Source organism: Tamandua tetradactyla, chromosome 13 (assembly GCF_023851605.1).
Source record: "Tamandua tetradactyla isolate mTamTet1 chromosome 13, mTamTet1.pri, whole genome shotgun sequence".
In the NCBI taxonomy this organism is placed as follows: domain Eukaryota; kingdom Metazoa; phylum Chordata; class Mammalia; order Pilosa; family Myrmecophagidae; genus Tamandua; species Tamandua tetradactyla.
Genome location: NC_135339.1, coordinates 18,373,951 through 18,401,348, shown reverse-complemented (window position 1 = coordinate 18,401,348; position 27,398 = coordinate 18,373,951). Strand labels below are relative to the sequence as shown.

At 39.3% G+C, this 27,398-nt stretch overlaps 1 protein-coding gene and 1 long non-coding RNA gene across 6 annotated transcripts in view; one reads left to right on the top strand and one right to left on the bottom strand.

Moving 5' to 3' along the window:
- The window catches only part of LOC143653640 (uncharacterized), a 38,061-nt gene extending 27,327 nt beyond the window's left edge, over positions 1-10,734 (top strand). For all 3 annotated transcript variants that reach the window (XR_013161434.1, XR_013161433.1, XR_013161432.1), the window contains 4 exons: positions 6,084-6,156; positions 8,854-9,010; positions 9,854-9,949; positions 10,666-10,734. This is a non-coding gene — a long non-coding RNA (uncharacterized LOC143653640). The remainder of the gene's footprint in view (positions 1-6,083; positions 6,157-8,853; positions 9,011-9,853; positions 9,950-10,665) is intronic.
- The window catches only part of POLR3A (RNA polymerase III subunit A), a 47,186-nt gene extending 19,788 nt beyond the window's left edge, over positions 1-27,398 (bottom strand). Inside the window, exons 1-15 of one of the 3 annotated variants that reach the window (XM_077124779.1) lie at positions 27,171-27,398; positions 24,256-24,391; positions 23,872-24,009; positions 21,766-21,937; positions 21,332-21,486; positions 14,738-14,977; positions 14,435-14,597; positions 14,171-14,307; positions 13,014-13,117; positions 12,154-12,295; positions 8,893-9,033; positions 4,005-4,074; positions 3,486-3,613; positions 3,146-3,284; positions 1,787-1,951 (exon numbers count right to left, since the gene is read on the bottom strand). In XM_077124779.1, the coding sequence (XP_076980894.1) occupies positions 1,787-1,951; positions 3,146-3,284; positions 3,486-3,613; positions 4,005-4,074; positions 8,893-9,033; positions 12,154-12,295; positions 13,014-13,117; positions 14,171-14,307; positions 14,435-14,597; positions 14,738-14,977; positions 21,332-21,486; positions 21,766-21,937; positions 23,872-24,009; positions 24,256-24,391; positions 27,171-27,214 (2,074 nt within the window). In that variant the 5' untranslated portion in view covers positions 27,215-27,398. Of the gene's footprint in view, positions 1-1,786; positions 1,952-3,145; positions 3,285-3,485; positions 3,614-4,004; positions 4,075-8,892; positions 9,034-12,153; positions 12,296-13,013; positions 13,118-14,170; positions 14,308-14,434; positions 14,598-14,737; positions 14,978-21,331; positions 21,487-21,765; positions 21,938-23,871; positions 24,010-24,255; positions 24,392-27,004; positions 27,112-27,170 lie in introns of those variants that run through there. The other 2 variants (XM_077124780.1, XM_077124781.1) reach the window with 2 other exon arrangements.

Genomic DNA, 27,398 nt, shown 5'->3' with positions numbered 1-27,398 from the left:
CTTCTCAGAAATCATTCTAACACACAGAGAATAAGAAACAAACCTATGTCCAGTGTTGATAAGATCAGGTGTCATCAATAATCCTAACGATGATAAATGGAGAAAAAAGTGGATGGACGAGCAGTGGCCGGAAGAGGATGCCTGAGTGCCTGCGGAGGGGATGACCAATGAGCCCCGGGTGTACTGTCGGGCAGAAAGCTGGAAAGGCTCAGAAACTAGGTCACCACGTTCGGCAGTCATTGGAGATGAATTACGTGTTGGAAATGGGGAAAGCTGATGGAAAATCTGTGTAAAGATCAGGCTCCAAGTCCCTAATCCTGAGGGAAGTTGGAGTTTCTTCCCTAAAAAATAGGATGAGAGAGGCTCTGGATTTAGAGATATCAAAGGTAGGAATAAATGAAAACAAAGGTATGGGAGGAAAGTCTATATTTCATGGTTGAGAGCCCTCAGCCCCCTGTCCCTGTCCAGGTCCCAGGATCCTGGCAGCCAGGGCTCTAGTTAAGTAGGAGATTGAGACTGGAAAGACCAAGCTTTTCTAGAGAAAAAGATTACGGACAGGTACATGTGATCATCCCTTAATAACAAAGCTGGCTTCCAGCTCAGTCTAGGAGATGAGAGGCCGATCAATCAATAAGCTCTATTTTCATGCAGTGTTTTAGCCATTCTGAAAATTGAATGGCTAGCCAGGGAACATCAGGTATTTGATGAAAATCTTTAATATGAAAGACAGAATAAACCAGAAAAAGAAACTATATCCAGGGATCAACAAGAAGCCTTAAAAAAAAAAAAAAATAGAAACACCTGTGAAAAACAATGAAAAAAATACAAGTGGAAATTAAAACCATGATAATGAAAGCAAACCAAAAATTCAGTAGAAGCACTGAAAGAATTCTTCCAGAAGTTAAGAAGAAATGGACAACAGGAAAAGATAAGAAAATGATAAAATTAATCTAGGAGGTCTAATACAAAGTCCAAAAAGAAAGAAAAAGTAAAGGAGAGAAAATTATCAAGTATCAGAAATTTTCAGAACTGAAAGATACATACTTGTAGATTAAAAGAGCTTAATGGTTATTTATCACAATGAATGAAAACTGACTTACAACATGGTATATCACTATGAAATTTCAGAACCCCAAGAAAAAGAGAGGATTCTCAAAGCTTCCAGAGTGACAAAACAATTCAAATACAAAAATCTAGAAAGAAGAATGGCAACACACTTCAGTAGTGACTCTGAAAACTCAGAGTTGAGCAATACTTTCAAAATTTTTAGGAAAAAATAATTTTTAAACTAGAATTCTATACTCAACATGTCAACCAAGTACAAGGGTAGAATCAAGAAGTTTTCAGGCATGCAAAACTCAACACAAGGCATGCTTGAAGCATGAGCAAACAAAGGAGATGGAATAGTGCAACGATAATCAGGAAATAGTGAGTAATCTGATAGGGCTGAATCGTGGAAGGCTGAGAGGGTGACAGTGGGTCAAGGGAACCTTGGCAGCAAGGCCTTTTATGTGACACAACCCCATCTGGTAGACAACAGGCAGGTGGTGCAGATTTTGAGAAAAGTATTGAAAAGTAAATTCAAATTTGCTGTCAAACAACCAATACTCGATAGTGAGTATCGAGTTCACTTCATTAGGAAAAGCACAAATAATTTAGCCTGGAATAATGATCCTTTTCTGCATGGGGTGACAGGGGGAATATGAAACAATAGTAAAAGAACAAAACAGCAAACCCCGGAAACCTCAACATCTACACAACAGAACAAGGGTGCTGGGATACTCACAGAGGTAGACAGGGGCCAGCCTGGCGAGCCGGGACATTGCATCTGCAGCTTCATTCTGCCCCCAGTCTCGCAGCAAAATATAAAAAATATTGTTCTTGGATCCTGATCCCAGTGTTCCTTTATCCATGCTGCCACTCATCAACTCGCTGTTCTGGATAGTAACGTCTGAAAGGATAATAGTGATCATGCATTTAAATAAACAATTGATTCTTTACTATGTTGCCTCATCTCCAAAAGAATGAGGTAGTTGATAAATTATGTTCCTAAACTGAAATTTAGAACATACAGAAATTCTCTTCAAAAGTTTTTTGAGGGAAAAAAGGGAAAACTTCTGAAAACTATGAAAGGTCCAGTTCGTTAGCTTGTATTCTTAACTCTGGTGCCTATGAGCTGCCCCTCACTCTCCTCACTTGTGAACGACGGACAACAATAAGAAGCACTTGCTATTCTTGGGTCCTGGGGGATATTTTGTGCTAGATAAAACGATGTGCAGCAAAGGGCTTTGTAACCTACAAAACAACATTTTATTTACCTAAGATGTTGAAAACTTACAGGGGAGAGTCTCGAAGATCCATTTCTAGTCACAAGGCCCATTAGAATTAGACATTTTAAACCAGCGCCACTGAAAGCAGTCTTTCGGAGAACTGCTAGGTCGTGGTCTTGGATGAGATAAAGAGATGACACCAGAAAGAAAAACAATGGGGCCCTCTTTAAAATCTTGCTACTAGAAAAAAGTTAGCTGAATTAAACATGTGCTGAGTGACCCAACTGATTTACATTCGGGGGCAAGTTCCTTATCTGGGTGGAACAGTGATAAATAGTTGGCTGAATAGCTCTGGTGCCATACTCAGGGCTGTACTGGCTTAGGTGACTGTCACACCTTACCTCTGTGTTACTGAAAGCTACTGGTCAGGTGAAGCAGGTAAAACACACTAGTCTTTTTAGTTAGACTTTTTAGTCACATTTGTAGACAATGAATACATTTTTGGTTGGAAAATAATTAATCCTAAGTAATGAGACCCTTGTTGATGGCAAATGAACAAAAAGCAAAATAAAAACCAAATTGCATTACTGACAAAAACTAGTTACTTAAGATAAAACATATTTATAGAAGACATTCTATCCAGTGGATTATGTGTCTGCATGTCTACCTTTTAGAGAAATGGTGAATTATAATTGAGAGGAGAAACTTTCACCAGCTATATTTTCCTGAAGAATAAACTTACCTTTTTTTTTTTCCCCACCTAAAGCCTTGGAGAAACATCAGATCTTGCCTGCTAAGTGAAGGAGTCTAACAATGTGAATTACTGGCTTTTCTCCCATGTCTTTCTGCCCCACAGCCCCGTTCCTTTAACTCACAGGAGTCATTGACACAGAGGTCTTCCCCTTTGCCACAGTACTGCTTGCCTTTGGTTCGGAGGTTGGCCCTCACTGGATTGTTATCACTAGGTCTGAGGATGATACTGAAGATCTGCTTTCCAGTCCAAAGCGTGACAGGCTGAAGGAGGGAAAGGAAGCCACTGTATCATCTGGCTGAGCATGGTCTCAATCACCCTTCACACAAGCAAGGCAAGGGTGTACAGTGACCATTCTTGATCCCGACAGAGCTCAAACCTGGTTCACTGGCACCAGCATGGCCATACTACCTCCGCGAGTATAGACACACGTGTGTATGTACATACACAGCTGCTGCACTGACCTTTAGTATCGTAGGGGGTGGAAGGCGAACTTTAATTTTCTCATCCTTGCCAACCAATATTGAAGCAATGATTTGGCAAGCCTTGGCTCGGTCAAAGAAAGTATCTTTAAGAGTGAGGAGATAAGCACCTAAGAATGTCAGAGAAAGAAAACAAAACAAAGAAAAGGAATGAAAATAGGAGAAAGCCACAACATTTACATTTTAAAATAATTTGGAATATAACTAAAACAGTGAGTAACAATGTACAACTGTTTATTGGCTCTCTTCTTCCACTACAATCTAAGTTCCTTAAGTAAAGGGACTTTATTTTACTCACCGGCACCTGGAAAAATGCCTGGCCTATGGCAGAAGCCCAGTAGATACTTGTTGAATAAATTAATACCCAACCACTAAAAACTATCTCAGTTGGTTCACAAACTTAGTAAACACCAAAATTTAACACAATTAATAGTTTTTCCAGTTGTCACATGAATCCTTACAAACGATAATCACTGTAGCGCATGAAGAGCACAAACCCACCTGTTAGAAAATCCTGAATAGCAGCAATCAGTGGTTCCCCATTCCTCGGGGTAACAAGATTTGCTTTAGTCTGAAGGAAAAAATTTAAAAAAGTAAATTAGCCATCCTGGATACGTGATACAATCTAAAGATCTGCATCATGGATCTTTACTTATAAACAAGTGAAGGGTAGCCGAAAGAAGATGCAGCTGAGAAACGGAAGCCAGAGGGAACGGTGTGTGTGTGTCTGTGTGTGTGCGCGCGCGCACGTGTGTGTTATTAATCTCAGCTTTGTCACCTTTGTTTCCTTGATCTGGCACAAGGAGAGAAATAACACCAGAACTAAAATGAAAAATTGAGTGAAGTTGTTTTGGAATTCTGTAAAGAACTTTACACATGTAAGACATTATTGCTATTAATAAATTCACTTCTCCAAAGAAAATTCGTTTCTATGAATGGTAAATAGCACTGTGTTACATTTGAACTCAACCAATTCCACACTTTCCCATGCTGGCAGAACTGACTGTTAAATTGCTCTCGGTTATTAACACATTAAGAATGGAATTTAAATATTAATGAGTTCCTACACTGTGCAAACACGGTGCTAGTTGTTTAATGCATAGTTAAATTGAAAGAAATTTCTGAGTTTGCTTTAATCCCGAGGTATATTTGTGGGTTTCCTAAGGTCTCCTCAACCACAGAGAAAAATCCTCAAAAACCTTATTGCCTTTTCTGGACCACTATATAGAGCAGTGAGCTTTCAACTGGTGTGAAGACTTTTTCAATGAGATTCACCTCTTCGTTACTCACTGGCCTGGCTACTGCCTTCACCTGTGCTTTAGAGACTCTCTTTGAGGAGGGATAACGGGTGGGCTGGGCAAAGAGCACGGACCTAGGTGTGCATGTTACAGACCTGCAGCCAAGCTAGGGCCCACCCTGCTCCCCTAAGCACCAGTGAGTCTACCACAGTGGGTGATAATTTTCTCATGTGAAATTGAGGGGATTTGACCAGATGGTGAATAAGAATTTGTTCATTCCAACTTCCTCAGAGCCTGTGTTTTATTGTTGTAATTTTAATCAATGAAATGTTAAAAAATATGTACATATAAAGTAGACACTATAGCAAAATCTCTACAGTATGGCTCCTCAATGGCAAAGTCAAAGCAAGTCTAACTGGCTGGTAGCAGGCCGCTAGCCATTATCACCAGCAACATCTTTTTTTTTTTTTTTTTTGGCATGAGTATGCTCTGGGACCACCATCAACATTTTAAATGTTACTTTTTATTCTAAAAATAACCCAGGCTCATTATAGGAAAAATCTAAAAATAGAGATAAGTAAAAAGAATGAAACAAAACAAAAGGAAACATCAAAACCAAATCTAAACAGTGCACAGAACAAAGTGCTATTTAAACCTCTGATACATAACCTTCCCAACTTTTTGCTATAAACACCCTTATAAACATATCAGCATGTACCAAACAAAATAGGATTATGTTAAACACATATAATCTGCTTTTCAAACAAAAATAGATCACGAACAGCTTTTCATGCCATCAAGTACATAACTGTATCATCATGTTTAAGGGCTACATAGGATTTCATTGCATGAATATACCATAGTTTAATTAAACCAATTCCTTACTGGTGGACATTGCCTGTTTTCAATGTTTTATTATTACAAATAATTTTGTATCTCAGATCATTTCCTTAGGAGAGCTTAGGCCATCCTGCCACCTATCAACCACCTCCTCTCCTCTCATCATGCACTGATACCCAATTTGGCACCCAGCATGACTGCTGCAAATACTGAAGCTTAAGAGAAAACAGGCTACGTCCTTGCTATCCCAGGTGTGATTACACCACAGGGCCTTTGCACCTACTGTTCCTCTTTTGCTTGTTCTTCCCCTTGACTTCTAATCCATACTACGCCCTCTCGCATCTCCTTCAGAACTCTGTTCAAATGTTACCTTAATTGAGGTTCTCCACAGCTATCCTATATATAACAGGACCACTCTCATTCTTACCTTCTTATCCTGTTTCATTCTTTTCTTCCCAAACCTTGTCACTACCTGACATATTTTATATGTGTTTATTTGTAGTCTCCTCCCATGAAAGCAAGAATTTTGACTTTCTTATTCACTGCTGTGTCCCTAGAAGGGTGCTTGGCAAACAGTAAGTACTCAATAAACAGCTACTACACCTTTTTAATAGGTTGAGGAGCAGGAAGAAATAATTCAAAGGAATAAAGACCCCAAATGCATAAGGATGGACTTTGCAGGTTACTTCTCATATCAAAACAAGGAAAACTTTAATTTTCAACAATAGAAGTTAGGTGAATTATGGTGGGTTAACTTGAAATATCGTGAAGCCCTTAAAATCAATAGTTATGAAGACTCTACAACAACTTGGGATACTTATGATGTGTTAAGTAGAAAAAAGGAAAACAAAAGTTTTATATATAAACTATGACCACAACCAAAAAATTCATGGATAAGGAAAAAAACATTAAAAAGTTGTGAGGTATTAAATAATTCCCATTTTGATAACTATAATGTTTGAATAAGGAAAATTCAATGTTTTATAAGTTGGGGACCCTTTTTTAGTTTATGGTATATTGAAGTGGCTGGAGAGAAGTACCTGAAACTGTTTAGTTGTGTTCCAGTAGCCTTGATTCTTGAAGACAATTGTATAAAAATGTAACTTTTATAATGTGACTGTGGGATTATGAAAACCTTGTGACTGCTGCTCCTTTTATCCAGCGTACAGACAGATGAGTAAAAAAATATGGCTAAAAAATAAATAGGGGTGCATGAGTAGTTCAGTGGTTAGAATGCCCGCTTTCCACGCCGGGGATCTGGGTTCGATTCCTGGACCATGCACCCCCTAACTGAAAAAATAAATAATAGGAGGGACAAAGGGTAAAATAAATTGGGGAGATGCAAATATTAGTGGTCAATGAGAAGGAGGGTAAGGGATATGGTATGTATGAGTTTTTTCTTTTTGTGATGCAAATGTTCTAAAAAAGGATCATGGTGATAAAGATACAACTGCGTGATACTGTGAGCCACTGATTGTACACCATGTATGGAATGTATGTGTGTGAAGATTTATCAATAAAAATATATATATTAAAAAAAGTTGGGGACGATAAGGGGGAAAAGAAATGTAACAAAATAAGGTATCAGTGGCTAAGAGTTCAAATAGAATAGGGAGGCTATTCTGGAGGCTACTCTTATGCAAGCTTCAGTTAGATAGTCGTAATTGCCATGGTTTGCCAAAGCCCAGCCAATATCATTCCTGTTAATCCTAAAGAATACCCAGGGCTCTATCTGAGATCCTACAAACTGCATGCACTAAGTTTACCTTTCAGAAACCTTAAGCCTTCAGATGGTTCCTAGGCTAGATAAGTCCAGAAACCCAGAGATGCCAGCCTCTCCAAGAACATCAACCTGTGCCATTTCTTATCCCATACTGTCAACACCTCTTTTCAAGATGAAAAAATTTAGAATGGGCATAACTCAAATACCCCTAAAGACTGGGAGAAGGGTCAAAGGAGAAGGAGGAGCTATAACAGAGAAGATAGGATTTAACAAATGACTATGACTGGTGAATCGTTACATTGATATTTCTTTTAGTCTCCAGTGTCTTGGAGCAGCCAGAAGGAAAAACTTAAAATTGTGGAATTGTAACCCACACCAAACTCTAAAATCTGTTGTATAACTAATTATTGTTATGTGCTTTGAAATGTATTGTTTTGCATATATATTTCATGATTTAAAATGTTAAAAAAAAAAAGTTGGGGACCTCAGTCTATTTTAGCCACATGCATTTCTTAGAAACACTAAACTCTACAAAGAAAAAATTTAAATCTGTATAATAATTACATGGTATATTGAACACTTCATTTATCAGAAAAGGCAGCTGCCATCTTCAGCCATGAAGAATCCAGACAACAGTCACAAAGTCAGCCCGATACCCACCAAACTCTCACGTAGTTTATATACAGATTCTCTTGTAGAACCTAATTCCCTGTATTTTAGAATCAATACTGGTACCCTAAATGGATGATAAGCATACATCAGAAGCAGTAACAAGGGTTTTTGGAGGTAGGAACACTTAAAACCACAAGACACATCAGTTGGTAAGAAGAGGAAACAGAATGCTGGCAAAAGAAAGAGAAGTTCTGAAAGTTCAACAGTTCGGAGCTGTTAAGTTAAGGAGGAAAGAGCCCTGGGTGGCAAGTACCATGAACTACTGTGCTATGGCTGGGTTCAGGAGTGGACAGTGCATGGAGGATGACAATCAAGCATCCAACTATAAGCTCCTTTATAGCAGGCACCGGCCTCACTCATCACTGACCTCTTCTAGCATGTAATGGGCAATCCTTGATCACTGATGGTAAGGGTCACTGCAAAATAATTAGGTTCAGTACACACTTTAAGGAGACAAAGAAGCATGTAATACACTCTAGGAAGGTTCCCATTCAGAATGTTCAAATAAAATGCATGAATCTTCTGCTACTGGAAAATCTACTCTATGTGCAACACCTCTTTCTCCCAAAATATTCAATGGTCAGGGTAGTGCTATAATGCTGTCTCATTTCATAACTTACACTTAAGGTATGTATTTTCTCTAGAAATCCAAATGATAGGTCAGAAAATAATATGCAATGCCCCCAATTAGTAACTCTTATAGACACTGACTTATTTATAGACCACAATTTGCAAGGGAGACTGTTTGAAGGCTCGAAAGAAAGAAAAGAAAAAAGGAGATGAAATGAAGCTAAGAGCAGAAACAGCCAGGCTTCTCTGGCACTGCTAGCTGTAGTGGTGTTTGTCCAATAGCACCTGGCCTTCTCTTCTTTTTAAGGAGCCGTTACACAAAGCCAGACTGGGCAACCCTACATACCCCCATGAGAACAAGGGCCTCTGCTTTAGCTTCTTCTGTTTGAGGAAGATGAAGATTCATCTCATCACCATCAAAATCCGCATTGTAGGGTGTGCAGACACACTCGTTAAATCTGAAGGTACGGTGGGGCTTGACCCTGGCCTGTTGGAGCAAAACAAAACAGGAAAAGGAGTCAGTCATTGAACCAAAAGCTTCTAAGTTTTCAGACATTCAAAAATGGGTTCCTGGAAAACAGTACACTTTAGATTAATCAATTTCTAGTATGTTCTGTCAAGCGATATATGTCACTTGTAGAGTCATCCAAGTAGCTTTATTGGATCTAATCAATATATAAGGCAAACATCAAGATCCAATATTATTATAAGGCAAACACCTAGTCTCCCTGGGAGTTAACAGAAAGGGGTTCCCACCAGCCAATGATGTTACTGTTTGAGTATCAAAAAAGATCAATGGCAGAAGTTGATTAAAACAGACTGAAGGAATAAAATGAGTTTCTAATGACACTATAGAAAGGGAAAGCCAAAACAAATAAACAATAACCCCAAACCCAGTGGATCTTCCTGGATATAACAACTTCTTACTGTCCAAACTGACAATTAAGAAAAAGAATTAGGCCTTTATGCTGTCTTTCATTTATGAACTGTTCTGGGTAAGCAGACAGCAATAGTTAAGGGAAAATCCTTCAATTCAGAAGAATTATGGGCAGTAAATGTGAAAAGAATGATAGAAGTAGAAAATCACCATTTTGCAGTCCGTGAAATAATATAGCAATGAACACAAATGGATGAAACCAGTAGGCATCTGGACCTAATTATCTTAGCAAAATTCCAACCGGGGCAGCCAGACACGTGCCTCCTGAAATCAGGCAAGAGGAAGTAGCCAGCAATACCTATGAGTTATTCTTGCCAAAAAGTGGAACCTGAATCTGATCATGCCTTGAGAACTAATTTCTAGTTTACAGGAATTACAGAAGAATGGAGAAACTCAATGCCACAGATAGAGACAAACTGAAAACAAGGGACATTCTTCAGGACAAATGGTCTGGTTTCATCAACAGGTTAGTGACATTGAAATTAAAAAATAGTGGCGGTGGGGGGGGGGCTCTGACAGATTAACAGCGACTTCTAATGTGTAGTGTTAGGATCCTGATTCCAACAGACTAACTGCAAAGACACCGTTGAGAAAACCAGGGACATCTGAATATGGACTGGGCACCAGAAAATAAAAGGAAATAATTTAGTTTAGTGGGATAATGGCACTGTGGTTTTCTAAGAAAATGTCTGTATTCTTCTTAAAGCTATACATTAAACACACACAGAAAAAGACATGGCATTTGGGTTCACCATAGAAAAAAGGTAAAGAGCAAAGATAAAACAAGTATAGCAAAATTGTGAAAGATACTGGATACAGAGAATGGGAAATAGTAGTTAATCACATTATTCCTTCTATTTTTGAGTATATCTAACGTTTTTCAAAATTCTATTTTAAAATGCCCCCAAACCAAACAAAAGCTTCCAGAAAAAGAGGGCTTTTGTCTCCCCCTCTAAAATCTCATAAGTGTGAATTATTTCTTTGTTATTTCCACCATTAAGTAAAGAGACAGATGTAATGTGTTCATAAATGATTGAAAAACTGAATCTAAGAAAATACTACCTTTAGGGCCTGCTTAAGTACTGTGTTCAATGGCTCATGGATTTAACAGCTTTGCAAATAAGAGAATTTATGACTATTTAAAAACCAAAGTTGCACCTCATTTCTATTTTCTATCTCCAGAAAAAGAAACTGCTGCTAAAACTAAATGACCAAAAAAATATGACTGAAGGTCTTAGATGATGACTAGTGCAAAGAAAATTCTTTTAAGTATGTTAGTTCTTCAGCTAATAAAGCCAAGTTAAATTAAAAGTCAATTTTCTGTCATATTTACTTTACATAATTTCTGGACAAACATTTATGTATATATTTTTGTGTGTAAGTGAGATCATGCTAGTCATTTTTTCAATTAGTTCCCTTTTTTTACTGTTGGGTATGACCACTGATTTACAAGTATTAAAAACACTGAAGGGGCGGGCCACGGTGGCTCAGCAGGTAAGAATGCTTGCCTGCCATGCCCGAGGACCCGGGTTCGATTCCCGGTGCCTGCCCATGTTAAAACAAAACAAAACAAAACACTGAAGGACTCCACTGCAGTTTACGTCTTCAGCAACTTCTGTATTATGTACATGGAGCTTTCCCAGAGCCAAGGAGCATATGCTACATGGAGAGCTTTCTATCTTACAATATGTCTGGGAATCTTACTGTAAGATCTGATGTCTTGTCCAAATTTCAAGTTAGCTATAGCCTTATTCTGACTTTACAGATATGAAACTTTCAAAAGATAAACACATTTTCACAGAATAGTTTATCTACTGCGAACTTAATTCTTTCTACAAGTCATTATGATTAAGCTGACTGATATAGGCTCTTAGCTTTGTGTTGGAACCACTTTTATACAGTAAGTACTGATCCTATTACTTTATTTCTATAGTAAACTGCATTTTTAATATGTTGCCATATTACATTTAGAAAGATTGCCTTTGATAATTTTTTTTCCTACTTCTGTTTATGTGGGAAGTATGTATTTAAGATGCCAAATATGTAACACTGGTTTCATTCCATTTAAGCATTATACATTGTGTAGATTGCAAAAAACTGTGATTATCATTACCTTCACCTAAAATTGTTACCTTAACATATTAATTAAGCATCCAGAATAAAAGCCAAAATATATTTAACTGCTGCCTTTATAAAATAGAAAATGTAGTTCTATACTAAACAGAAATGTATACTAACAATTTCACAGTACTTACTGAGTATAGTAGAGCTACTTAGTTGTATTTTAGATTTTCTAGTCATTGCATGTCGGCATTCTTAATGTTAACATTATATAAACTAGCTACTTTGGAACTGTCTTAGAATGCTGTTTTTATTCCATTTCCTGACTCCTCCTTGCAAACAAAATGGCACTGATGCTTTATCCTGATATTTTTGTTTTATGCTATTCTAATTACATATGTATAAATAAAAGTTGAAAAAAAAACACTGAGGGGAAGCTTGAAATGAAAATGTTTCACTCAAAACCAAAACTGACAGAAGAGGGAGATGAAAGGCTATGAAAATTTGAGATTACTGACAATTTTTATTTTAAGAGTACAGAATTTAGGACTGAACACTCGCTGTAAATTACTACCCAGTAGAAAATGAAACCTGCAACCTCATACTCACCAGGTGAGCCATGATGCTCAGTTTGTGCAGCGAGGGCTGCCGGTTGAAGAGCACCACGTCTCCATCTATGAGATGTCTCTCCACGATGTCACCGTACTTGAGCTCCTGAGCCATCTTCTCCCGATTTCCATATTTCAAAAACCTTACCAGGCAATAATAAACATGATCTCTGAGATCAAAGTTCCCTCACCAAGTCTCTCCCTCTTCATATCAGTATTCCATCTCTAAAATGATCATAATTCATTGACTCTAAGATGCCTCCAATAAAGACATATCAGTAGTTTATATGCCACCAAGAAAGAAAAAAAGCTGCCAATTAGACTATGACAAATCAATTGCAAAATATATTGTAATTTTTAAAAAGTTAAAATAGGAAAAACAAGTATCTTAGAATCCAAATATGGTAACAAATCACCTTCTCTCCTATAGGCCCAATGATAAAATCTTCTCTGATGATAAAAAGCCTCTGTGAAAAGCCAGAGTTGACAAAATGAGTGCCTCCTGTGTTATGACTATGCTAAAATAATCCCTGAGACCAGGCCATACATAAAATGACTGACTTTCACATCACAATGTATTTTGCCCACTTATATTCAATAAGGCTAAATCTGTTGTCTAATGGACGACTACTCTCCATCTATATTCAATGATCAAACAGAGCAATTTTAACATACTTTATATTTATATTATACATGCACATATGATCTATATACATAATTATATTTATATTATGTATATTTTTAGGCATGCTAAAATGCCACAAAAATTGCATGTTAGATTGCATTCTGTGGCTGAGTATGGCAACAGCGAATTATGCCATGAGAAGAGAGTTAAATCCAACTAGATTGGGAAAGCATTACCTTTTCATCTGTGTATGTCTCTGTTGAATGAAATTGGCTCCTGGGTGAATTTCAGGGCCATTTTGAACAAGTTTCCTCAAAAAATTGATGTTAGCTTTATTCACCTGCAGGGTCACAATAAAAAACATATTGGGATATTCTTAGGTTTCTATACACTAACACACTATGCTAAATTGTGCCTTAATTTTTTCATTCCTTGTACTGATGCTTGTAGAAAGATACACCCTTGATATCCTGCTGCCTGGGGTCTTGAGTGTAATAAGAAAAATGGATTGGCAATATAAAAATAAAAAAAAAAACAAAACAAAAATGGATAGGCAAAGAGAAGCCCTGCTTCCACACTCAACTCAGTCACCCATTTGCTGGCTACAGGGCCAAGTTCCCTTCCTGGCCTTTGGTCTCTCCATTGGTAAAATGAGTAGGCTGGACTGGTCTGAATGGAGCTTCCAAGCCCTCATGCTGAGACCTAGAAACAGGTGATAATTACAACTGCAATTATTTACCATGGGCTTGTACTTTTTAAAAGTTGTGAACCCAGCACCAGAGACCATGGTTTGCACAGCCATGGGAAGTTGTGTAACCTCTTGGACAGACAGTCTCAATGGAACACCGTTTCAGAGGGAAAAACCTTCGGATCATTAAGAATTCAAATAAGGACACTATACAAGCTTTACCAGAAGCATTTATTATCTGTGTGAATTAAGACTCACCAGGATAAAGTCAAATCAACATCCTCCTGTTATCATGCCCTGTTATCTTAGTGTCTAAACCTCTGTTAAGGAAAAATAGTAATCTACCCCCAAAAAATAACTAAGGGTGGTGTTTACCATTTAGTTACTTTTGAACATTAAGTATGAACCAACACAGAAGACATCCAAGATGTTAACTGGAAAAAAAGTTGCAGAATTGTATATCCTACATATATGAACACATACCCAAAAGCCAGACCTGATAGTGTTTATACGTGTTGCAGGGGTTACATATGATTATGTACGTATAAAACAAGCTTGAAAGATACACACACATACACACACACACAAACTGGCTTGGCTGTGTTATGAGGACTTTCTATTCTCTTTTGTTTAAAACCTCAAAAATTAATGCTAATTAAAAGACTTGATTGAAAATGAAATATACAGTAGCTGAATGGTATTTACCTTTTCAGGAAAAGTTAGAATTTTGGCCACATGAACTGGCACAGCTACCTCATCAATCCGGAGGTTGGGGTCAGGTGAAATAACAGTTCTCCCAGAAAAATCCACTCTCTTTCCTGAGAGATTGCCTCTAAATCGACCTAAACAAATAAAAACACATCATAGATCCCTGTGGCAATGCATCTGCTACTTGAGGGTAATATGAATAGAAACCTTCTCCCCAAAATGTACCAAAGGTGTCTCCTGCACACTTTGTGGGAAACATACCCTGCTTTCCCTTCAGGCGCTGGACAAAACCTCGGGTCCACTTCTTGGGCGCCATGTTGAGGGGGATGCCCGAGAGCTCACTGTTGATGTAGAGGGCGCACTGCAGCTGCAGGAAGTCCCAGTCCTCCATGATCATCTGGGTCTTGGCTCCCGAGATCCGGTGCTAAGAATGAGCAGACAATGAACAGAAACAAGCTTGTTTCCATGGCCAGTTTCATTTTCCTGCATTTTCTCGACCAGAAGTTTTTGTATAGATACACTCCAAAATGTACAGGCTCAACAATGCTAATGGGAAGCACTAACCTTTTTAATAACATCATTTAGGAAAATGATTTCTGTCAATTTCATTGTCAGATCATCTTCATTGGTGCCAGACTTCAAATCGCTCACAACAGAGGGTCTGATACACAAAGGAGGCACTAAAAGTCGTGTGAGGATCAAATCAGAGGGCTTTCCAGCTTCTGGGTTCATTAGAAGTAGAGGGACATCTTCGGCTGGGATTCGTTTAAATAAATTCAGAACTACCAAGGGATTCAAGTTTTCCTACAGAAGGGAAGAAAGGAAGGAAAAGAGATAGCATATTAATTTTTTATAGACTTGACAAGGATTTGCTTTTCCATGCTATCTAACCTAGCCATCACTTAACTTAAAGTATAAAATCTCTGCAATGGGAGAGATTTTTATTGATGGCATCATATATGTAAAAAGCCTTAAAAATATGCATGCCCTTTAGACCAGTAATTTCACTTCTCATAATTATTCCAAAGGGGATGCCTTTAGGTGAGAGGAATTATAATGTTGTTTCTTTCTCTCTCTTTTTTCATTATTTAGAGAATAATTTATTAGTTTCTGTAATCAAGCCCATGTAGATAAGACCTTACATATTTAATACAGTGCATTACACCTGTACAAATGGAGAAAAAATTAAGTTTAATGCCTCTACACCAATATGGCTGTTAATTTACGTATAATGCCAACTCAACACGGTACAACTGGGATACCGTTCCCAAAGTTGAGAGCACAGCTAAAGTTTTCAAAATTTCAAATTATATATATATGTGTGTGTATGGATATATATAAATATATATATATGCATTTATATAAAAAGACCAATAGCAGTATGTTATGCATCAATAGCACCAACAGCTTTTCCAGGTTCTGCAGTCATCCGAACAAAATTATAGAGACGTCCAACACACTCCTTTAAAAAAAAGTAAAAAGTAAAAATCCCAGAAAACAGCAAGTTCTACTAATGTTATGGCACCTGGCACCATTTTTAAAAAAAAATTTTTTATTAATTAAAAAAAATTATAAGCAACACAAACATTCCCAACACATACACTCAGCAATTCACAATATAATCACATAGTTGCATATTCATCATCATGATCATTTCCCAGAACATTAGCATCAATTCAGAAAAAGAAATAAAAAGACAACAGAAAAATATAACAAACAGAAAAAAAAAAATTTTACATGCCATACCCCTTACTGATCCCTTTCATTGATCACTAGCATTTCAAACTAAACTCATTTTAACATTTGTTCCCCCTATTATTTATTTTTATTCCATATGTTCTTCTCATCTGTTGACAAGGTAGATAAAAGGAGCATCAGACACAAGGTTTTCACAATCACACAGTCACATTGTGAAAGCTATATCATTATACAATCATCGTCAAGAAACATGGCTACTGGAACACAGCTCTACATTTTCAGGCAGTTCCCTCCAGCCTCTCCATTACATCTTGGATAACAAGGTGTTATCTACTTGACGCATAAGAATAACCTCCAGGATAACCTCTTGAGTCTGTTTGGAATCTCTCAGCCATTGACACTTTGTCTCATTTCACTCTTTCCTCTTTTGGTTGAGAAGGTTTTCTCAATCCCTTGATGCTGGGTCTCAGCTCATTCTAGAGTTTTTCTCAGTCCCTTGATGCTGAATCTCAGCTCATTCTGGGATTTCTGTCCCATGCTGCCAGGAAGATCCACACCCCTGGTAGTCATGTCCCACGTAGACAGGGGGAGGGTGGTGAGTCTGCTTGCTGTGTTGGCTGGAGAGAGAGGCCACATCTGAGCAACAAAAGAGGTTCTCTTGGGGGTGACTCTTAGGCTTAATTTTAAGTAGGCTTGACCTATCCCCTGTGGGGTTAAGTTTCATATGAACAAACCCCAAGACTGGGGGCTCAGCCTATAGCTTTGGTTGTCCACACTGCTTGTGAGAATATCAAGAATTCAACTTGGGGAAGTTGAGTTTTCCCCTGTTCTCACCATTCCCCGAAGGGGACTTTGCAAATACTTTTCCACTCACTGATCAAATCACTCTGGGATTCATCAGGGCATCACCTGAACAAACCAACAAAATCTCATATCCTATACAAAGTTCCATGTACTTAAGGTGTTCAATCAACTATCTACATAAGTTATATTAGGAGATGCACTAGTCAAAGTGTAGATTTGTACCAAATAAACATTTTTTTGCTTTAGTCTCACACACTAGTTGAAATTTTAAAATATTAAGTACCATCTGTTTTCAGCACACTGCAGTAATGACATTCTTTTGTTCTTCCTCTTGCAAAAACATTTTTAAAATTTGTACATTTAGTCACTACCATTATACACTCTAGGCATTCCTAGATTACACCATCTCAATCTTTATCGTCTATCTTTCTTTGATTTCATTTATGCCCCAGCCCTCCTCCCTCTATCATTCTCATATGCAGCTTCACTCAGTGTTTTAATATAATTGTATTACAGTTAGGTAATATTGTGCTGTCCATTTCTGAGTTTTTATATTCAGTCCTGTTGCACAATCTGTATCCCTTCAGCTCCAATTACCCAATATCTTACCCTATTTCTATCTCCTGATGGTCTCTGTTACCAAGGAAATATTCCAAGTTTATTCACTAATGTCAGTTCATATCAGTGAGACCATACAGTAATTGCCCTTTTGTTTCTGGCTAATCACACTCAGCATAATGTCCTTAACGTCCATTCATGTTCTTACATACTTCATTGTGGCATAATTTTATTCTTGGCCTGGTGGCTTAGTCTCTTTCTCTCCCTCCCTCGCCATTTTGGCACGTCCGGTTCTTCTACAAGCCTCACCAGCGACTAGTGATGATGCAGCCTTGTCTCTCTAACCCTATTGGCCTTCTCCTTAGTCCTCCACCTACCCAACATCCTCTGCTATGGGTACACTCAGGAACAGCATCTCTATGGTCACAGTCACTCATCCGTCCTCCCTGTGTGATTGGCTACCCTCCCCTGGAGGCCACACCCTAACTCCGCCTCTCCTCAAACTGTATATAATCCAGGGCTCGTCAAGCCTGGTGGTCTTTAGCTTCTGGCGGCCCTGGCATAAGCGTCTACCAACAATAAAGCTACCTCGCTTCATGCCTTAATTGACTCGGCCTCCAGTCCTTTAGACCCGCAGCGAGGTCTCCTGCGCGCGCCCCTTGGACCCAGACCCCCGACTCGAGCCCCTTTTCTGCGTGCGGCAGCGTCATCTAGCAAGCAGTGAGAAGCTGAGGAGTAGAGGGTCCCCGATAGTTTAGCGGTTGGGCCAAACCGCACTTCATAACTTTATTCTGTCTTACAGCTGCATAATATTCCATCTTATGTAAATGTCACAGTTTGTTTAGTCAACTGTCTATTGATCGACATTTTGGCTGTTTCCATCTCTTGGTAATTGTTAATAATGCTGCTATAAACATTGGTGTGTAAATGTCCATTTGTGTTCTTGGCCTTGTGTTCTTTGAGTAGAGACAGCATATAGATGGGTCCTGTTTTTTAATTCATTCTGCCAGACTATGTCTTTTGATTGGAGAGTTTAATCCATTAACATTCAGTGTTATTACTGCATGGGTAGTACTTTCTTCTACTATTTTGCCTTCTGGATTTTATATGTCATATCTAATTTTCCTTCTTTTTACCTTTACTCATAGTCTTCCTTTCTACACTCTTCTCCACACCTCTCCTGTCTTCTTATCTGTCTCTAGTGTTCCCTTTAGTATTTCTCGCAGAGCTGGTCTCTTGGTCACAAATTCTCTCAGTGATTTTTTGTCTGAAAATGTTTTAATTTTTCCCTCATTTTTGAAGGACAGTTTTGCTGATATAGAATTCTTGGTTGGCAGTTTTTCTCTTTTAATAATTTAAATATATTATCCCACTGTCTTCTCGCCTCCATGGTTTCTGCTGAGAGATCTGAGCATAGTCTTATTGGGCTTCCCTTGTATGTGATGGATTGCTTTTCTCTTGCTGCTTTCAAGATCCTCTCTTTCTCTTTGACCTGTGACATTCTGATTATTAAATGTCTTGGAGTATATCTATTTGGATCTATTCTCTTTGGGGTACGCTGCACTTCTTGGATCTGTAATTTTAAGGCTTTCATAAGAGTTGGGAAATTTTCAGTGATAATTTCCTCCATTAGTTTTTCTCCTCCTTTTCCCTTCTCTTCTCCTTCTGGGACACCAACAACACATGTATTTGTGTGCTTCATATTGTCTTTCAATTCCCTAAGTCCCTGCTCATATTTTTCCATTTTTTTCCCTATAGTTTCTATTTCTTGTTGGATTTCAGATGTTCCATCCTCCAATTTAGAAATCCTATGTTCTGTCTCTTGAAATTAACCATTGTAGGTTTCCATTTTTTTTCATCTCTTCTACTGTGTCTTTCATTCCCATAAGTTGTGATTTGTTTTTTCAGACTTCCAGTTTCTTCTTTTTGTTCTTTCCTTGCCTTCTTTCTATCCTCCCTCAATTCATTGATTTGGTTTTTGATGAGGTTTTCCATGTCTGTTCGTATATTCTGAATTAATTGTTTCAGCTCCTGTATGTCATTTGAATTGTTGGTTTGTTCCTTTGACTGGGCCATCTTTTCAATTTTCCTAGTGTGATTTGTTATTTTTTGCTGGCATCTAGGCATTTAATTACCTTAATTAGATTATTCTGGAGATTGCTTTCACTTCTTTTATCTAGGGTTTTCTTGCTGGATGACTTTGTTGTCTATCTGTTCTTTGACATTTCTTTCAGCTTTATCTGGATCTTTAGCTTAAGTTTTGTTTAACAGAGGAGAATTTTTCAGTTGTTTTCTTGTTTCTTGTCCTGCTTGTGTGGTGCCTTTCCCCCCACACACACTTAGGAGGGTCTACTTAGATATTATAGACCCCAGCCAGATTTTCCCAGACCAAACTGGCCTCCTATCAGGAGGAAAGAGTCACCTGCGTCGGTTTTCCCTGAGGGTGAGACCCAGCAGGTTGAAAGACTTTTCTGTGAAGTCTCTGGACTCTGTTTTTCTTATCCTGCCCAGTATGTGGTGCTTGTCTGACTGCAGGCCCCACCAGCATAAGATGATGTGGTATCTTTAACGTTGGCAGACTCTCCCTGCTGGGGGTGTGGTGGAGACAGAGGAGAGGTTGTAGGTTGGTTTTAATGATTTCAAATTACCAAGCCCTGGTGTCTGAATTCCTTGATGGAGGGATTCCACCTGGGTGGGGCTTTACCCCACCCCTGGGGAAGGCACAGGCTCCAGATAAGCCCCCAAAAGAGCTCTCTTCTGCCTATGCCTGGGGCAGTTGCAGCCTGAAAAGTCCTGCCGCTGTATCCGGAGGCAGTCAAGCCTTTGTAGATACACAGCCACAAAAACCTGTTTCCTTCTTTTTTTTTCCCCCTTTTTTTGTCAGTCCTGTCCCCTTGGCGCTGGGGCAAAAATGAGCAACCTCCTCTTTGATCAGGTTCACCTAAGCTGGGGGCCTATTTTTAGTAGTCAGAATTTGTTAATTAGTTCCACAATTGGCGTTTGATTGTGCTCAGTCCGTGCTGCTGGTAAAGTCCTTTCCTTTCCCCTCTGGGAAGCGGCCTGTGGGGGAGGGGCGCTGGCCGCTGCAGCTTTGGGAACTCATGGTTCCAGGGGGTGCTCGCAGAGGATCCAGCTGGTCCAAACTGGGATATGCTGTGTGTCTGGTCACTGATGTGGCCCCAGGAACAGTTCTGTACTGTTTCTGGTTACTTAGTAGTTGTTCTGGAGGACGAACTAAAATGTGCATGTTCTTAAGCCGCCATCTTGACCCAGAAGTCCCTACTTAAGTTTAAAGACCAGAGATTGTGCCACAACTTTCCTTGCAGGCTTCCTTAACCAACAAGTCAAAGTGACAGCTCTCTCCCTCTAATTTCTCACTGAATTTACTGTCCTTGACATTTCTGTGACAGCCTGTACATCTGCCCTATAATATTAGGTGTCTTTTCACAGGTCAATGGCTTATAACATATCTAAGCTTTGGGAACCTTGAGAGCAGATGCACCGTCATACAGGACCTGATGCTCCCCCACAGGACTGGCAGAGTTTAGGTACTTGGTTGTTGCTGTAATTATTGGTTGGTTTCATATGCTATCAATTCTAGATGTTACTATGTGAATTAAATACTCATTCAATCCAGAACAAGGAAAAATAAGACACTTCTTAAAATTCTACCATTTGAGCTTATGCCAACTAAACTAAACTAATGGCTGCCGGGGGAGCTATCGAAATCTTTTTTGTACCTTGTTACCCATGTGGGGAACAAGATCTTTCATAGTTTATGCAGTCTAGAGTTAAGTTTAAAAAATTTTTTTACGATGAAAATGTAACACTTGTATAATTTAAAATGTGTTGTTGTTAAAAAAAAAAAAGAACTAAGTTAAAAGCAAAGACAAGTGTAGTTGCAAGGCTAGACCATATTAAATTTAGTGCCAGATAAAAACTTGTCACATGAAACACCCTTGGAGAGCTAACTTAATTGGACTTCTCTTATTGGAAAGAGGGAGAGAGGGAGGAAGGAAGGGAGGGAATGCTGGTACATGACAGAGAGTGTTTGGTATGGGGAGGTAGAATGAGACAGGCATGCGTTCTCAGGCTCACCTGTGCCCTTCCCAGCAGCGGCTCAACTTCTCTATTATGTTCTATGGCAGTTTCAAAAGAGTGAAGGAAATTTGATACGACAGGGTCCACGATTTTTTTATTGGTCTTGTATTTCTCATGAATTATCTTCAATAATCCACATTTCTTTACCGTACCTATAAGAGTTAATTGATTTACAAAGATTAAAAAGTTAGCTTCTGAAATTAGGGTCTCATTTAGGCTAGCCACAGTCTGGTTAATGAAATGACTGAGATTGTTAAAGCAATAAAGATAAGAGGTGCATTTTCTAAGAATGGCTCATTGCTAGGCTGTAAAGCCTAATTCAAAAGGGGGAAAAAGAAGCTGATCTTAAAACATTACATAAAACTAATCAACTAAATAGGAGAGAATGAGTGTAAAGGGTTAACAGTAAGCCTTTTAGGCATTCCACTCACCATTAAAAGCGCCACAGTGGTGGCAAGTGTTTTTCTTTCGGCACTTGTCAGAAATTTTCTTCTTCAGTCCTCGCTTCTGAAGGTAAGTCAGGCCGGGCTTCTTTAGATAATCCAGAAACTGTTTCTTCTCTTCCTGGGACAGCATGATGTGGCAACAGGTTTTACAGATCATCTTTTAAAAATTAAATAGAGCAGATAAAATGTTAAGCAAGGAAGAAAATTTCTTTCCTTTGTAAAATGCTACTCCTTGCCTAGGACATTTAACTGAGAGACTGCCCACACAGATCTCTGCACAGATTTGCATGGAGAGGCATGTGATGTTCACAAGCACATGACCAGGAATCATACTGGGCAGCACGATTTTTGTTATGTTCATTTTTTTCTTTGTGCTGCTCTGTATTGCGTTACCATTTTTAAAAAAATTTTTATTAATAAAATCAATCAACATACAACACGAACATTCTTAACGTATGAACACTCCATTCTTGATGTGTAATCAATGGCTCACAATATCATCACAGTTGTACATTCATCACCATGATCATTTCTCAGAACATTTATATCACTCCAGAAAAAGAAATAAAAAGAAAAAAGAAAAAACTCACACACCATACCTCTTACCCCTCCCATTCATTAACCACTAGTGTTTCCCTCTACCCAATTTATTTTAACATTTGTTCCCCCTATTATTTATTTATTTTTAATTCATATTTTTTACTTATCTGTCCATACCATAGGTAAAAGGAACATCAGAACAAGGTTTTCACAATCACACAGGCACTTGTGAAAGCTACATCATTATACAATCATCTTCAAGAAACATGGCTACTGGAACACAGCTCTATGGTTTCAGGCACTTTCCTCTAGCCTCCCTAATATACTTTACACTAAAAAGGGGTTATCTATATAATGCATAAGAATAACCTACAGGATAACCTCTTGACTCTATTTGAAACTCTTAGCCACTGATACTTTATTTTGTTTCATTTCACTCTTCCTCATTTCAGTCCAGAAGGTTTTCTCAATCCCTTGATGCTGAGTCCCAGCTCATTCCAGAATTTCTGTCCCACACTGTCAGGAAGGTTTACACCCCTGGGAGTCATGTCCCATGTAGAGATGGGGAGAGCAGTGAGTTTGCTTGCCGTGTTGGCTAAGACATAGGCCACATCTGAGCAACAAAAGAGGTTCTCTGAGGGTGACTCTAAGGCCTAATTTTAAGCAGACTTAGCCTATCCTTTGTGGGGATATGTTTCATTTGAACAAATCCCCAGATTGAGGGTTTGGCCTACTGATTTTGTTGTCCTCACTGCTTGCAAGAATATCAGGCCTTCTCCATATGGGGAAGCTGAATTTTCCCTCTTTATCACCATTTCCCCAAGGGGACTTTGGAAATACTTCTTTATTCACTGTTCAAATCACTCTGGGATTTATCAGGGCATCACTCCGGACAAACCTACAAAATCTCATGCTCTACTCAAGGTTCCATGTAGTTATGGTGTTCAATTAAACTGCTCATAGAAGTTATATGAGGAGACGCACTATTCAAAATATAAATTTTGTACCAAATAAATATTTTTTGCTTAGTCTCACACATAAGTTAAAGTTTTAAAATATAAATTACCATCTATTTTCAATACCCTGCATTACTGACATTCCTTTTTGCTTCCTCATACAAAAACATTTTTTAATTTGTACATTTAGTCACTATCCATGTACACTCTAGGCATTCCTAGATTATACCATTTCAGTCTTTATCGTCTATGTTTCCTTCTGATTTCATTTGTGCCCCCAGCCCTCCTCCCTCCATCATTCATACATTCAGCTTCATTCAGTATACTAACATTATTGTACTTCGGTAAGGTAGTATTGTGCTATCCTGAATTATCATTATTTTTAACAATGTAAATCTATCACCTTTTTAGGGAAAATAAAGGAATAAACAACACTTAAGCAATTTATTACAGTATAAGATAAGTACATTAGATAGTTAGTGTAAAAATTTCCCTGAGATGTATCCTCCACCACTCACAATTCCGAAGCTCACTAATGTTCCCCAATCAATAGCTTCAGAATCTACGCCTTGGAAATCAGTATGCATGGGCTTACCTGTAAGATGCCTATAACTGCTCTGAAGTATCCCACATGAAAACATGGCAATTCCAAGTCAATGTATCCATAGTGGCCTAGACAGTCAGCCAAGTTTTTTCCACAGGTTTCACAAGGACGATCCTTCTCACTTGTACCCTTTGGATAAATGCACACTCAGTAACTAATGGAGACCACTGGAAAGGAAAGTGGGACCAGCCCTCCCATCTGCCAAGGTGGTTCAGAATCAACTACAGCTGCAATGTAATCATATTCGGCTAGCTGAAAGCTGGAGTCCCTGACTTGATCTGAAATATGCAGGGAAACAGGGGAGATGGAAAGTAGTTATCTATTTTATCAGCAAGTTGAAACAGAGGGAATGGGGAAGACGTGGAGGGGTCTTACCATCCTATGGTCAAGCACCCCATACAGCAGGGGGGCGTGGTTGTTGTCCTGGCTGTACAAGTTCTTACTCACAACCTGGATGTGTGCCTGCTGGCGCATCTCTTCTGGCGACTTCATTCCAAAACAGATGTGGCTTCTGGTACAGAAAGACAAAGGGAGTAAGCATATCAAAACCAGTCATTACATATGTGAACTACTGTAACCATGCTTATCCTTCCTGTTCTTTCTATGGGCTTTCCTTACCAGCATTAAATACCTTAAAATCTCTCCCATTCTTCCTTTATGAACATTCCTTTAACCTACTGCAATCCAGTTTCTTCTCTCGCCATTAACTGAATGACCTTGCCAAGGTCACCAAAATTTCCTTTTTGCTAAATTCAAATAAAAAGTAACTTTTCTTTTTTCACTTCTCTGCAACACTGGTAGTTAAGCACCTCCTTCTGGCACTGAACACTTCCTTCTCTCTCTTGTTGATACCACACATTCTAAATTTTCTTTCCCTCTCTGGCTGCTCTTAAAAAAAAAAAAAAAACCTGACTTAGCGTTGCAGCCTTCACCCTCTTTTTTCATTCTAGGCATTATTCTTGAATGATTATATCACTTGTTATGTTGCTGCTTCTCAAATCACTCCCTGTAGGCCAGGTACTTCTCAACTGGAGACCTCTATAGACACTTATTCTCAACAACTCTACTTGAGAATCTCACAAGTACTTCAAACATGACATATCCAAATAAGACCCCATCACTTGCTCTCTGAAATATGTACTTTCATTCATTCTTCCAACAAATACTTACTGGATGTTTACCACCAACCAAGGGTTTGAAGATATATAAGAAAGATAAGACCCCTTCCATCATGGAGCACACAGTTCAGGGTGGGGAAGACAGGTCATAAATGGAGAAAAATATACATGTGAATGAAGAGCGTTATGCAAAGAATTAAAATGGTGTGAGGCAGTAGAGAAGACTCTGAGACCACTTTATAGTGCATGGTCAGAAAACCTTTGTAAAACTGACATTTAAACTAAATTCTGAGTAAGAGGGGGTCAGGCATAGATGATAAGGAGGAAGAGCACTTGAAGTAGGGGATGACTAGGACAAGGGTCCTAGGGCTGCTGCAAGTTTGGCATTTCAAGGAGCTAAAGGAAGCCAGTACAGCTGAGAACAGAAGGCTAATGATACAAGATGAAGTCAGTGAGGTCTGCTGGGGCCAGATCAAGTACGGCTGGGGAACTCTGGTAAGAACTGAAATGTTACTGCCAAGGGAAAGTAGCTAGAGGATTTTAAGCTCAAGATTATTTTAACAAAGTCATTTTGGTTGCTTTGTGAGAATGGATTAAATGTGAATGGGGTGGGGACGAGGATGGATGTGGAGCGACAATCCAGGAGGCCACTGCGCTGATCCAAGTAAGATGCATTCCAGCAAATGGCCACATCACATAGCTGCTCAAACCATCTCTACCAATCCTGTCAAATCTATACTCCATTGGGGATTAAATTGTGTCCCCTATAAAAAGCCTGTTTAGGTACCAACTCCTGGTCCTTTGGGAGTGAACCCATTTGTAAACAGGATCTTTGAGGCCGTTATTAGTTAACGTGCACATGAAAGTGGTCCTTAATCCAATGTGGCTGAAGTCCTTATAAGAAAAGGAAATTGTACACAGAAAGAGAAACCACAGGGGGCATCCAGAAGCTGGAAATCAATGGACCCTGGAAGAGAAAGGAAAAGGTACTGCCATGTCATGAAAAAGCTAAGGAACCCCAAAGGTTGCCTGGTGGTCAGAAGATAATAATCCAGGGAGTAAGCAAGCCTTCTAGCCTCTAGGATCAATGAATTTCTGTTAAGCCAATTCACTGTATGGTATTTGTTTTAGCAGCTAATAAATTAAAACACATCCTAACCCCTTCTGAAATCCACATTCCCCCAATGACTCCATCTCCCTTGAATAAACCACCACCACCCTTTGCCTGGATCCCCACTATGCCCTCTAAGGCCTTCCTGCCTCTAATCCTCTCCCCTTGAGTCAAGAATGATCTTCCAGAAGACCCTTAACAAGACACTTCCTTGCTTAAAAATCTTCAAAAGCTTCTCATGCCTGCAAAATGACTCAACACATATTCAAGTCCCCTGCTTCCTTCTCATGACCCACCTCTTCTCCCTCCAGTATTGCTACTTTGAAGAAGGCTGTTTTGTTCTGTACCCTTCTGCCTGGACCTTCTTTCCATTAGAAGCTCTTAGAACTTCTTACACCTACACTTGCCATTGCATTTATCACACCCAACGTTGCCTTGTGTACCTTCTCCAATTAGCTTAGGAGTTATTCACCAGTGTCAATGCTCAAAGCTGGGCATAGTGCAAACTTATCTCATTACGTATCATGCAAGAAAGATTGAGGAAATAAGATTTCCTTTTTCTACTGGAAGCTCTAAGGAGAGACCATGGCTTGACAAATAAGCTTTGAAGTAGAAGACCCAGAATAGGAGCTTCATTTCTGAGACCATCATTCATCTACCCGTGGTCAGCAGATACCATCTCTGTGTCAGGAGCTCTAAGGTAAAACCCAAATTAGACACAGTTCTAGAACACGCTGCAAGCAGCAGATGAAGAAAGATTTATTAAAATGAAGGGATCATCCCTTGACCTCGGGAGAATTCAAGCTTCAGCCTTCTGTGCCCACATAGCCAAGGCTCACGCCATAATCCCGCCTCCCTCTGTGAGAACCGGAGGCTGAATTCCCCTCAGCCGGACCTCTGCGCTTTGACCACCGTCTTCCAGAAGGGGCCACTCTTGCCAATCCCTGGACCTGCTTCTCCCAACTGTTCTTAACCTCTGACCCTAGAGACCCGGGATCTCGGACCTTCCAGACCCCTCTGCCCCTCATTTCTCCGCTTTCCAGCCACTCACTCCGTCTTACATTTTCTTAGCCACATCCGTCTCCCGGAACTGCTCCTTCACCATGGTGACGGCTGCAGGGAGCTCCTCCTCGGGGCCGGGAGAGCGAGATTATAGAAACCGTGTTCGCCGCAATTCCCAAACCTTTCTCGACGCGCTAGCAGGTAACGCATCCGCTGGCATCCTCTCGGCCGCCGTCGCACGCCCCACGTGTCCGCATCCTCTTCCGTAACTCGCCAGCTAGTCTGTC